Source organism: Oryzias latipes, chromosome 5 (assembly GCF_002234675.1).
Source record: "Oryzias latipes chromosome 5, ASM223467v1".
Classification (NCBI taxonomy): Eukaryota; Metazoa; Chordata; class Actinopteri; order Beloniformes; family Adrianichthyidae; genus Oryzias; species Oryzias latipes.
The window spans coordinates 4,800,305-4,814,741 of NC_019863.2; the positions used below are offsets into that span (position 1 = coordinate 4,800,305).

Consider the following 14,437-nt stretch of genomic DNA (forward strand, 5'->3'; position numbering starts at 1 on the left):
TGAGAAGGTGTGTCCAAACCTTTGGTCTGTACTGTATGTGTTTACAACAACATAAGAAAGAAAACAACAACATAAACAAACAGGTGGAGCAGCAGATCGTAACTGTTTTCTTCTTTTACGAAGCAAAAAGGCTCAATGGAGTTGCAGCTTTTTAGCAAACCAGCCTCTCTGCTCAATGCATTTCCTATTGAGTTTCTGCTGCGAGATGATGAGAGACTCACCCCTTTCAGCTGCTGAACTCCAGTGATGTGCTGAAAGACTCTGTCAATCTCCTGCTCGATGCGTCTGGCCCAGTGCATTATCCTGCACATGAAAACCAACAGTTACACAATTGCACAGTGTAAAAGGATATCATTTAACAAAAAGGAAGCAGAGATGCTTGACAGAAAATCAAAACACAAAAAGTGGATCCTTTTTTTGTCTTTTTTGAAGCAAAATATTGTTGGGCTACATCACTAAGATAGAATCATCTAAGATTTTGATAAGGCAGCAACAACAAAATCATTAATTTGCCTCCTGCTAATTCAATATTTCATACAAGGCTGTTTATTGGATGCTTATCCAACATTTGCAATGACAGTCTGTCTGCCTCACCCCTCATCGATTTCCTTCTTCTGTTGCCAAAGAGATACAGTGAGAGCTGCAGAGACTATTAAACCATACAATTGGTAAACATATATTTTAGAAATAAATCTACAGGTATTAGACGTGTTAACTTTTTAATAAACACTAGACTTTGACTCTCATCGCTCCTTTCCAAAGCTGTTTGTTTCCTGCTTAAAGCATAGATTGTCCTGCACCACAAATATGGCGCCATAGTACATACCATAACAACAGTACTTACCATTATCCCTGTTCCATCAGAATCTACAATGTTTTACCAGCTGTCTGGTAGGTAAAGTCCATGAATAAGGAGGAGGCACACTGATCTTAAGTCGTTAGATGCTTGGCACTGTACATTTTGTTGTGAAGCTTACATACAGTTACCCACAGAAACCAAAGTTTCCGTTTTTGTGCTCATTGCACTGCACATTCTGAGCTCTTCATTCATATCACCACAGGTACAGTTCTTCCCACGTCTTGCATAGTTTCCAACTGGATTCTATGAAACAAGTAAATACAGTATGTGTACCATCACAAATATTCTCGTATTTTTGGTGGAAGCATACTGAAAATTTACCTTTATATTTTATTGCTGGGATTTATGGGAGTGACCTTTTGTAAAAAAAAAAAAAAGAAAAACATATTTCTTTCTATTGTACATAAAATGTCTGTGTTATGACATGAATAAAGCAAAGATGACATTTGACTCTAGTTGCGTTTTTAACTTGATGGTTAGAGCAGGACTGTCTAATACTGACGTGTCCCTAACTATTTCAGACTGTTATAGATTTGCCTTATCTAAACCAGGGGCGACGTTCAAAATACATGTGAAAAATAAAACAATGAAGAAGTATTTGAAGAAATTTAGTTTAAAATATTTTCTCTTTTTAAGATTATTTTCAGTCTTTGCCAAACTTGGACTCACACTCCTACAAATGCCCAAATAATGGATTTATCATCAGTCAGTTGGCTCCCAGCAGAATTAGAAGACTGAGATTAAAGCCTTGTCAGGCCTGCTCCAACTGTCGGACAAAGCCATCAATCTTTACTTAGCTGTCCAAAGTCACACAAAAAAAACATATTTTGGTGATGTTCCTGCTCTCTGTTGATCTAGTTGTGCTGAAATGGACACTTCAGACCCTGAAATGTAGAGCTAACACTCTGAGCAGTATTAGACCTCTTGAAGAAACATTCTCTATGTCTAAAAGGTGCCAAACCAGAGGGATGGTGTGAAAATGTAACAAGGTCTTTTTTTTCTTTCTAACTCGGTACAAGGATAAAACTACAAAAACAATCTGAAGGAGTAATTGAATCCTGGAGTGTTTTGACACTAACCAATATAAAAGGGGAATGATTTTCAGCTGGAGGCCGCTGCAAAAGAAAACCACTGCTGTGTTTTTTCAGAGCTTTGAAAAAAAAGAGCACCAACTTTGCTTGACTAAACAGAGAGGGGAAAATCTTAACACGCTACGTCTCAGTGTAACTCTTAAAAATGCAATCCATTTACAGTGAGGTAAAAAGTATTCAGTCAGCCGCCAACTGTGCAAGTTCTCCCACTGAAAAAGATGAGAGAGGCCTGTAATTTTCATTATAGGAAAACCTAAACTATAAGAGACAAAATGAGAAAAAAAAAACTAGAAAATCACATTTTCTGATTTTTAAAGAATTTATTTGTAAATTCTGGTGGAAAATAGGTCTTTGTCACCTACAAACAAGCAGGATTTCTGGCTCTAACAGACCTGTATCTTCTTCTGTAGAGGATAATATACATTGTATGATTTGTTCTTTGGAGCAAATCAATCTTGCTCGATTTATCTCCTCATTGCCAAAATATCGTCATTTTGAGACTCCATAACTTCAAAATCTAAAAAACTCAGAAATGAATAGTAATTCCCTAAAAAGAAGATGCTAACATTTAGGAAAGTTTATTTTAGAAAGTATGTTGAATTTCTAAAATATGTTTAATAGCAGAAAATTAGAAAATTAAAACCCCACAAAAGGTCCCTAATAATGCAGCAAAAGAAATGAAAGCACTTTATTTTGAAGAAGACTACAGACATTTCACTTCTGAATTGAGATTTTAAATGTATATCATGTCAAACACCTTTTTTTTAAAACAGCTGCAGAGTGGTTACTACCTCCACTGCAGCTGAAACACCAGCTTTTCTCTGCTCCATTTCCTCTCCTCTCAAGCCCTGTGGGACATCAGAAAACTCTGTAAAGGAAAGCTGCTGCCAAAGCAACCTAAGTAGTTGTCTTCTCTCTTACCTGCTGTGTCTATTTACCCATATGAGGAAAGACAGATGAACTACAAAGGGTGACCTACATTAATGTGCATCTGAAAAATGTGTTTTTTCTACTTTATTATTTAGCTTAAAACATAATAGAAATCATTGTGGAATACTTCCTCAAGCAACCTTGAAGGTATACATTCTTTCTAGTGTTACTACATGTTTTAATAAAAATGTTAAAATGCTTACAGTAGACAATGGGGGTCTGGAGTATTTCATGCTCTTCCTGAGTATATATCACACAAAGGTTTGAACCAGAACCTTCTCACTGTGAGGTTAAGATGCTTACCACTGCTCCACCATGCAGCCCTGGGTTTCTGATGGTGATTCATTGAAACTGAAACTGAAAATCAAAGACTTGTATTTGCGCAGACAATGCCAACCAGCCCCCTAACCTGGAGACAGATGGGGGTTTTGCTGGTACCATCATGAGCTACATGAGGGTACGAGTCTGCACCTTCGGGTTAGGGAACAGGCGTCTGCATTTGCACTTGTGCAGCTGGTGGTAGTTTAGATAAAATGCACTTGAGTCCAGGTGGATAGACCCGTCAGACTTGAAGCCATTGGTTCTGGACACTAGAACAGAGGGCATAGAACTGCCAACAGTACACTTGGTTGAAAGTAACATCAAGGAGGAGATTCATGTAAAATCCTTGTAGACAATTGCATAGGAAAGGTCTACTGAGAGCAGCTGCCAGAGAAGCTAGTCAGATAGATTTTAAACGACCACACCAAAGAAAACCTTTAGCTGCATTTCAAATTCCAAATGGGTCCCCCCTCATTATTGAGGTAGCTGACCTGACCTGTGGTTGCACACTGTGGCAACAATCTTCAAACCAAGTGGTGGACACTGCTTGGTTTGAAGTGGATGGATGATGGGAAAATGCATCATAGAGGGCTTGGTTATATTGTGGAATGGCTGACAGGAAGCAGCAGACCAAGCCCACTGCAACAGTATTTAATGCCAAGGCCTTAACTCAGGTTCATGGAGAATGGAGATTCTCTTTTGGTTCAGCTGTGAGGAACCTCAGGCCAAAAAGAACCTGAGAAACTAAGGAAATGTATAACCTTGATCCAACTTCATCATATTATTTTACATTTAATTTTTACATTTTAATTTGCTTCTAAGCTTTTTTAAATTGTTCCGCTGCATGAGGCAGGCATCATTCTGTCTCTTTCCCACACTGAGATGCCGAGACATAATCAGCTTTGGGTTTCTTCGTTTTGTGATATCTGTAGGCCACAACCAACGCTGTACAGATTGCCCCTCTCTCTCTCTCAACTCTCAACATCAGAAAAAAAAGAACACTCCCCAAACATCTTAAATTCCTAGGTCACGCACCAGGCCCCCGCCCCATGTCCCTTATTTGGTCAATACCTGAACCCCATCACTCCAAACCCCCGACAACAGGTGGAGACAGAACCCGGGGCCAACATTTGTCCCTGCCTGGTGCATTCACTGAGCTCCGGAACATCGAGCACAAGAGGAGACCCGACAGCCAACTCAGTCCGCTACAATATTTACAGTAGAAAACGCCACTGTACAGACAAGTTCAAGGGTCATGGGCTCATGGGCTGGGTTCAAGGGCTATGCGTGGATTTTTGGAGCTAACTTTTGTTTGGATACCACTGAACAAAAAATCAGGTAGAGCTTGGGTTAAGTGTTACATATCACTGCAAAGCTGCTTTTCTCCGCATGAGAATCTGCTGCAATTATGTTGATTGAGTCAACGGTTGAAGAGTTATGGCAGTTGAAAGCTACGGTGTAATCAACCCAAAATGGTTGGAAAGTGAGTCCTGTGTAAGTCCCTGATTGATGTGCAGCAACAGTTTCTATAGCCTCAAAACCTCCTTTCCTCTTGGCCTTTTTCAAAACTCCAAAATGTCTCAGAGCCGGAAAGAAATTTGATGAAATAGAATTAAGGGGGTATTTGGTACAGCCTACAAGCCTTCTGTCTTTAACTTCTGCACATACCTTTGCAGAGCTGTGAGGCGTTCTGTGGTTAAGTTTAAGCCACTTCTCACAATATTTTTCTCACCAAAGCCTGAAGGCAGAAAACAACCTGTGAATCCCCATAATATATTCACAACTCCAAAGTTTGTATTCATTGACCCAAATGTCTTTTTTTTCCCCCAGATTGATAAATTATTAAATAATTATTACTCTGGTTTTGAGGGGAAAAAACATCATTTTCCACATTGGACACATTTTACTGCACAAAAATTCAGTATTTTTTACAAAAAGAGTTTTAAAACCCAAACTCACGATCAACTGTCAAAAAAAATCTATATTTTTCAAGTGTTTAGGGATAACGTGTTATATAACTCAAGCCTCTAAATAATGCATGAGGACAGCAAACTGTGAAAACCTTTCGAAGATAGACAGATAAAATTGGCTTTGGAGGAAGCTACAGAAATAGATATCTGAACCAAAGAATAATATCAACTGTTTGTTTTAATTTTTTTTTATTACTTTTAGTAGGAAACATCTGAATAAATTCCCAGTATTATGAAACAGTGTGAGAACAGTGTCCCTCCCCTCAGTGCAAACACAGTAATAAAAACAGGCTGTCTTTGTTTAAACACTCCATGACTCTAATTTTAGAGATTATTTATAACAATGTTCACATGCCAACTGATTATGGTTATATCAAAAAAGAAGAAAACATTAGCAGGTCTTTAAAAGCCTGTAGAAACTAAAACTGACTTTTTTTATGGAACAAAGACACTTTCAGTTTGACTTTTTGGTGACAGACACAGAATTAAACTTTACTTTTTCTACCACTGATCCATACATTCATTCATTCATTCATTCATTCATTCATTCATTCATTCATTCATTCATTCATTCATAAAGCACCTTCCACCACCAGCCAAGGAGGAACAAAGTGCTTCACACATGGAGAACAAACACAGAACATTGTCGAGTCATAAAATATAAAAGAATAAAAAACAATTTAAACAGAGATTCGAACCAGCATGATAACAGGACTAGGCTGATGCTAAACCACTGAAATGGAGGAACAATTCTTTTTTAAAAATACTCTCCAAGAGCGTGACCTCTGTAATCGCTGGTGGCAACTGATTCCATCGTTTAGGAGCCAACACAGCAAACAAACGGTCCCCCCGAAACGTAGGTTTGGTTCTAGGAACCAGAACACTTGGAGCACTTTTACCACATCAGATGTGTTTAGTTGTTTTAAAGACACATTAGAGTAATCCAAGTTCTGTGTACTGTTCCAAAAGCATCCTCCCTATTTCTAGACTAAATGATATTCAATGGTGATCAGTGGTGGAAAAAAGGGTATTGTCTCCATAAATCTACAAGAGTAGGATTGGAAAGGGTGAAGTGAGAAGATGAACATTTACACCTCTGCGGCAATAATTCTTGTTAGATTGTAATTAATTATATTACCAGAGTGGCTGCTCTTTATAGTGTAGCAACTCTGTTTCTTGTAGCCTTCATGTACAAACCCAGGGCACAGGGCTATAACTGTTTTAACACAGTCAGCAGAAAACTAGTGGAAGCAGAATGAAAAGGAGGAGGGGAAAATGAAGATTTAACAACCATACCATACCACAAAGAGGCCAGTTTATCATAAAAGGTGCAGGTGCCCAGCCACTCACACATCTCTCACTTTCATACCCATTTTCTAATTGGCCAATTTGCCTCAGACCTGTAGTTGTGATTGGCCAATAAAGCCTTCATGGTGTGCTTTGCATCAGTTAGACCATCTGGTCTGTTCCTCCCTCTGGCAGCCTGATCGCAGAGGCTGGAAGAGGCCCAAATAACTGTAGTTCAAAGTCAAGTGCCAGCTGTACTCAACAGTAGGGGTTAAAGGTTAAAAAAAGCCTATGTTGATTAAAAATCAGGAAAATGTTCATTCTATGCTTGCCTAGAAATAGAGCAAACTCCACCTTGCTCTTTCTGTGCACTCTGCATTAAACAGCTCTGGGAGCCTGGAGCACAAGTAGGCTTCAAGATCTAAGAGTTGGCTTTCCTCAAGAGGCTTTGACTCTGTATGCTGCATGTCAAAAGTCTGAACTAATTCGAACCGCACTGAAAACATCTCCCTGCATTCAATTTAACCAGACCTGCAGACTGAAACGGGAAATATGACTCACGCGATGACAAGTTTTATTTTAAACTGCACACATAATATGTGGCAGGGTGAACAAACCAAATGAAGACTATAACTCATCATGTGTGGTGGTGGATCACCTAACTGTTTCTGATGATGTCAAGCATAACTTGATGCAGAGACTTTTATTCATTGACAGGAAATTTCAGGGCAGGATTGATGTGAAATCCGTGCAAGTGGTGCGTAAATCTGGTGTGAAAGCGCAGCCGCAATCTTCCGAAGCGCACATTTTCAACTCACAAGTTATGTAACGATCCGGTGAAATATGGGGACGGAAGTAGCGACAGACCCAACGGGGTTTAGCCCAAAGTTGTCTCCCGCGGGAGCCTGGATGCGTTTTCTCGGTTACTTACGTGTACTGCTGCGGGAACGTGAGACTCTGCGCTCCAGGCCACGATGCGCTGAAAATCAGGATCATCTGGATGGAAATCAAGCAGACGATGCTGCGAGACCTTTCGCCTATCGCCATTTTCCATTCAAAATTCTCGTCGCCGCTTCTCGATGCGCGGATGGATGCTGTCGGCTGTCTCCAGGGGGATGCGGCGAGGGAATGTCCGGCTCAGTTTCCCGACGACTTCATACCGGTCGCTGCTGTCAAGTGCGCGCGGAGGAGGCGGGTAACGGCCGTGGAGCCATCGTGGTGGGAGATGCACTAATGCAGCTGCCAAGACACTGCAGAGTCTCCCCTCCTGCTCCCACACATGCAAACACCCCAACCACCAACACCACCACCACAATCACACAGCCTGGCGCGCGCACGCCGGCTCTCCCATCAGCATCGCGTGGATTCTGGCGCGTTCACGCTCACCAGGCAACAGAGGAGCAGCAGAAGGATCTAGTTGGGCTTTATTTATCCTCACAGAGCCACGTGGTATTTTTCATCAGCATTCATTTAGCAAGAATGTAACCCTTAAACCTGTAACAACCACATATCCGCCTTTAAGAACAATACACACAATTCTAAGCTGCTATATGGGAGCCAGACATGTTTTGTTCTTGTTATTTCATGTTTTTAGTCAAGCTAAAGCTTGGATTTCATTACTGGACCACTTCAATGCACACCATGACTCTTATCATTTTCTGACTTCCTTTTATCTTATTTTTATTTATTTAACTTGTCCTGTCCAACATCTGGGGAAACAGATGAGAACTGAGGGCCTCTTGTGTTGGACATATTTTACTTTAACAATAGGGGTTATGAATCTTCTAACAAACCAGAGGTATGTCTGAATAAACCCCTTTTGTAATCGAGGCCAAACTTTCTTCATTTTAATCATATTTGAAAATCTTTTGTGTTGGACCGGATGGAAAAGGAAAGGAGGGATGTTGGGGGGGGGGGTGATTATAGAGGGGGGGGGGTGTAAAAAGAAAGCATAAAGCATCAAGTTGCTAGATGTTTATCATTACTGTCAGGCTCAGATGTAATACAGCTCTATAAGGGCGGGGCCTGTCCACACACACACTCAAATGTTAGAAACACACCTGTTGGCTCCAAAAATGTTCACATGTCAGGACACCCCATGACTTCGTTTATATTTTTGAGACAGTAAAAACAGCAGAAAATGTTAATTTTCTGATTTGAAAAATTTTTAATTAACACATCCATCCATCTTCCTCCGCTTATCCAGGATCGGGTCGTGGGCGCAGCAGTCTAAAGGCCCGTACACACCGGGACGAATATTCGCCAGGCGTTATTCGCCACGTTTTTTGTATTCACACCCAGGCGATTTTCGCTGACGATGAGCCGAGCGAACATGCAATTTCATTCCCTGGCATCAGATGGCGCTTAATGTAAAACAGGAATACTCCTGTACACAAGGTGGCGCTGCGCAACTTTACGCTTCTTAAAGTCGCTTTTCACTCAGAAGAAGAGAGCAAGTATTTACGCGATTGTCAGAATCATACAAAGAAAACATGAATATTTCAAGCACCAGTTGCTCCATGAACCCTCCAGCACCCTAAAGAGGGTGTAGCTCCACATTAATCTGATTACACCCAATGGGGACACTGAAAACTGCACTCTATAGAGGGGGTTGGCTTTGGCAATGAAAAGAAAAAGTAAATTTAAGGATTACACCTGCATACGCACTGATCAAATTTAATTTGATTATTTTGCTCTCTAAAAGAAATAATTAAACAAGAAAGGTGGATTGGTGACTCCAAATTGTCTCTTAAGTGTGCATCTGTTCATGTGTGTGTGTGTCTGCGTGTGTGCGCGTGTGTGTGTGTGTGTGTGTGTTCTTGCAACAGACTGGCGACCTGTTCAGGGTGTTCTCTACCTTCATCCAACACCTGCTGGGAAAGGCTCCGGGAACCTTGTGACCCCGGAAGGGATACGGCTTTTGGTGTAAAAGTTAACTGGTATTATTTCTTCAAAGAGTTTAAATAAACTGCTGCAGAAGAATATTCCCAGTTCTGTAAGCTTTGTGGGAAAACTCAAGGACAAAAGCTATGAGACTAGATGGTGGAAAAACAAAAGAGAGTGAGTCTAAGTCTCTGTGGGCAAACAAGAAATCTGATGAGGAACTGAAGCTCATGCACCAGGGTTTTTAGGTCAACAGATATCTCAAGTGCATGTTAAGGGACCAGATTGGATCATTGTTGATATCTGCTCAACAATGCAAGTGTGATTGCTTTAAGCAGGTGATGAAGCAACTTAGTTTATACTAAAATAGCTGAAAAAGTTTGAAGTCCGACACCGATCATCTTTTGATCTATTTTCAAAGCGTGCTGTGGTCTTTTATTTAGGATGATGCCGTTTTTCGGGCTATCAAAAAACCTGTTGTTTTCTATAGTTTCTGCAGAGCGGCAGTTCTTCATCAGAAAGTCATCTAAGCATTGTGGGCGTTACCGTAGCTTTTCTTCTTTTCCCATGAGCCCTCCCTCCCACTAATTTACAGCACCTAACAACCCCAAGCGTGATTTTCTTACTCTATGTCCTCCACCATGAGAAAAATGCTACAAGAACATGTTAAAAACACAATTTTCATTGGAGTGGGTATTTGAGCTTTTTGCCTAAACTGATGAAGCAGCTTGCTTGATGCTAACAAAGTTTTACATGTGTTACAGAAACATGAGGGATACATGCGCTTGTGTGTTGGTGTGAATTTGTTTTTGAGAGTTTGTGTTGGATTCAAACAGGTGAACAAGGATGCTTTTCTCCTGTTTCTCAACTGATGGCTTTGGTCCGTCATGGATAGGAGGACTGTGTTTTTTTCCGCCCCGGCGTCGGGTTTCTCTGGAAGCTCAAAGGAGGTTCTTTACTCCAGGCCAACTGACATGGTGTCTGATGGTTCAACAGAGGCTTGACTGCCTGAAAGCTTTGACTGAAGTGGTGGTGGCTGTGCTGATGGTGTACCAACACTCAGTGAGCTCAGATCTTGGGTCACAGAGCCTCACTCTGTTTCTTCCACAGCTCAAACTGTTTGAATTGCCTTGGAGTGGCCATTTAAGCCTTCCACAGGTACTGATTCCTCAATGTGAGGCCTCCCTGTATTTTTACAGAACTACAGAAAGCGTCAGCCACATCAGAGTCACTACAGCGAAGGCCGTCCTTCTATAGGAAGAGAGCTCCACAGCAGGATTCAGAAAATACAATCCCTGGCAAGTTTAAGATTGTTCAGAAGGGCTCCAGTGGGCTGCCGGCTATGGTGTGAGTCTGTGTTCCAACACAAGAGTAATAGAGAACAACAGACTCATTAACTCTTCAGATTCAAGACTGTGTAGCAGAGGTAGGCACTCTGCATTATGGCAGCAGTAATCCTGGTTCAAATCCAAGTCACAGCAAGATACCTAAGCTGTGAAAATATCAGTCATCTGTAGAGACAGGATATTAATTACAGCTCATTTATTATCTTTGAAATGCATGTCTGGATAGAATCAGAGCAAGAGAACAAATTAAAAACCTTTCATTTATCAGTAAATAAATATTATATTCATCAATTTCATCTTTGATGTATGTATTTACTAATGTTAATTAAAATCAAATCAGTCCTCATAAATATAGCAATAGCACTCTTCATATAGTACTATACACCAAAAGAAGTCATAAAAACAGTCACAATAATTTAAATATAGAGCCCCCCCCCCCCCCCCCAGGCACTTTAACATTGTGAGTTGGGTCATCTAGACCCACTAGACAGTGCTATAAACCTTTTTTCTTCAATCATTTGTGATCTTCACTGGTGTCCATGGATTACATGAAATCTTTCCACCTTTATCCACCTTTGTCATGGTAGGGAGAACACGTCACTGTAAGGGTGGGGTCATAGGATAGCAGAAGGGTTAACCCATCGTGACACCGTGGGCAGCCGCAGCACGTAACAAATAGTCCGCTTTTTGGGAAAAAAGAGATCCAAACCGAAAAAATAACAAGAATAAAGTACTAAAAACTGGTTGAATGTTTATTTCTTTTGTAACTGACCATGGTATAAGCGGGTTAATGGCACTTTGTGTCGGACGATTCAGGCTTCCACGGAGTGCGTTCATTTCTGATAATGCACACTTCGTCGGCCATTAACCCTTTCTTTTTTGACAGGAGCTCATTTCTTTCTTCATACTGGTGGCTCTTTCAGACTAATATTAGACAGCAGAAGTGAGAACTGCACAGAAAATTGTGCTTTTGGCATTTCTAACATGTTTTTGTGGCATTTTTCTCATGATGGGAGACATTTAGAAAAAGACATTCCATTTAAAATCACATTTCTGAGCATTTCTAATTCAATTTGGTGTGGACCGGGAGCAAATGCAAAAATGCCATTTGAAAAAGACTGTATTTCAGTGATGCAAAAGTACGCTGGGCATTATTTTTTGCCCCAACACTGTCCAGTGAAAGACTTAAAGGTTTAAGTAGTTGTTAGTGTGTAATTATCAGCAAATTGTTTAGATTTTTTCAAATTCTACATATCTGATTACTGATGGATTTGTAGTCTTGAAATGAATAAATTATGAAAAACACTGCATAAGAACAACTGCATTTTTCCTGCAGAATAGCAGCTCCTGCAGACTGAAATGAATCCCACTGTAAGGAAAAATGTTCGTCTCCGCAGACAGTTGTGGCTGACATTCCCTCCAGAGAACAACCGTAGCAGCAGCGTGGAAGAACAGAGCACAGAACCGCCCTTCAGCTGTGAGAACCATGTTTGTTCTTCCACTGCAGCATTCTGAGAGAGCTGAGAATCACAGAAGTGACATCCAACTAAAAAAAGATGCTGAACAGCCCCATTAAGCTGTTTTTCGTTCTTACTTACATAGTTAGCATTGATTTGTAATGTACAGGAATAACTGTCCCTTCTTGCTCTCAGTGTTGGAGAAGGATAAACCTGAAAAGAGCACAGCAGGGTGTGTAGAGGCACGGCGTGCAGCAGGCTAAGGCACAGCCTGGGGGTAAGCTCCAGACTCAGGTTCTCTGACTGGAATAACACCTTCATTCTGAGTCACAGCGTCTAATCCTGACTTCTGTCAGGGGAAAGGGCAGATTCTCATTTGTAATTAGCGGACAGAAACATCCGACTGCTATGCTTCAGTGAAAACGTCTCTGTTGCACCACAGTTATTACGACAGTTAGCCATTCACGTGCTCGTGAGCCAAAAATGACTGCAGCTGCCCCCTCTGAAAGGTTCAGCTTTTATTTGTCTCCCTGAGGGCCCCATGTGCTAATGTTACTGTCATGTCCTGGGGAGAGAGAAGAGTAATTACTGAAAGCACAGGCCTTCCTGATAGCACCCCTCTGAGACACACACTGTTAATTGGGCGGCAACTCCAAAGAGGGCTTGACTGCAGAGAGGACTGACCTTAACATGAGGTAAACAGCATTAGAAAATAAAATACATTTGTGATCATTTTAATGTTTTTTCTATCTCATAGCTGACATTCTTGTTAATCATCACACTCGAAGCCAAAATGTAGAATCCCCCTTTTAATTCGAGCTGTTGAAAAAAACTGTCATTTTCTTTTAAGTGTAAACTTAACCAAGTCTGGAAAACAGAAGGAAAAAAGTAAAAACCAGAGAAGCTACACAGAAAACACTTAGTATTTTTATGTTCCAATAATAAGTACCTCTAAATTTAGCAGCAATCCCTTTAAAATGTGCTTTTTGTGATATTATGTCTCATAGTCTACCATCTATTGTGTGTTTGTCATTTTCTTACAAAAACATTGAGCATTTTTTACCACAACTGTCTTGCAGAATTCTTCTTAAGTTGAGATGTTTTCTTAACCTTTGATCCGTTTTATTACAGATGGAAAAATCCTGTTACTGTCAGACAAAACCAAGTTGTTTTTCAACGTTCAACGTCCAACGTTGTTAGGGATCGAGCGGCCAAAGAGGACAACGTTAAAATAGATCAAAAAGTGAAAGTTTCATTTTTCTCAAAAAATGGTAAATGATTTACAAACTGGACCCTTAAAAGAGGTCGAAAGAATTAACTCAGATAACTAACTTAACTTTAACTTAACCAACTGATCAGACAAAGTAACAGAAATACTTACCCACCCAAAGTAACAACAGTACATGTACAATAAATAATATATAAATACTGTACAATATTTGGAATATAGTGGCAGATCAGACCATGTGACAAAATTAATGAAAACACAAAGTACTATAGTACAATAATAAATCAAAGAAGTGTGTGCATTTATTTAACCCTTGTGCTATCTTAGATGACCCCACCCTTACATTGATGTGTTCTCCCTACCATGACAAAGGTGGATAAAGGTGGAAAGATTTCATGTGATCCATGGACACCAGTGAAGATCACAAATCATTGAAGAAAAAAGGTTCAGAGCACTGCCTAGTGGGTCTAGATGACCCAACTCCCAATGGTAAAGTGCCTAGGATAGCACAAGGGTATATTCATTTACGAGTTGATAAAATAAAAAACATCAAACAGTAGTACAACCATGAAAGACAATTTTCAAAGCTCGAAAAGAGATTTGGTTGAAGATTTATCGCACCCAAACCTCTTTTTTCAATTCAAATTTATGCAAACAGTATTTTTACAGAATTAAAAAAAAAAAAGAAAAAACAGAAAATGATCAGTTATGATCAAAAGTCTTTGAAAAACTGTATATAATTGGATCTTGGGGACTCCCTTATATCCTTTTCATATATCGCCGTTTTAATTTTGCTTTGAATTTTTTGCTGTTTCTTCCTTGCAGCGATTCCACATCTGAAGCCCTCTAGTGGAGACACCGGGAAGTTCAGCGTTTTTTCTCACTGCAAGTTTCATAAACATGTTTGAGCCTCTCAGACTGCATTTATCATCTCCTATAAGGAAGAGTCTTTGGATGCTGTTTGGTAATTGCTTTTATTTTGAATTAATTTTTAAATCAACAAAGTCTCCAAATTTTAATAATTTAAATTAGTTAAACAGTGAGTTAGTTGGTGCTACAAAGAAC

At 40.1% G+C, this 14,437-nt stretch overlaps 1 protein-coding gene across 1 annotated transcript in view; it reads right to left on the minus strand.

Annotated features, from left to right (window-relative positions):
- LOC101156079 (voltage-dependent calcium channel subunit alpha-2/delta-2) overlaps positions 1-8,166 on the minus strand; it is a 42,314-nt gene extending 34,148 nt beyond the window's left edge. Inside the window, exons 1-2 of the mRNA XM_011474700.3 lie at positions 7,390-8,166; positions 222-303 (exon numbers count right to left, since the gene is read on the minus strand). Of these exons, the coding sequence (XP_011473002.1) occupies positions 222-303; positions 7,390-7,505 (198 nt within the window). The 5' untranslated portion in view covers positions 7,506-8,166. The remainder of the gene's footprint in view (positions 1-221; positions 304-7,389) is intronic.
- Between the last annotated feature and the right edge of the window lie 6,271 nt (positions 8,167-14,437).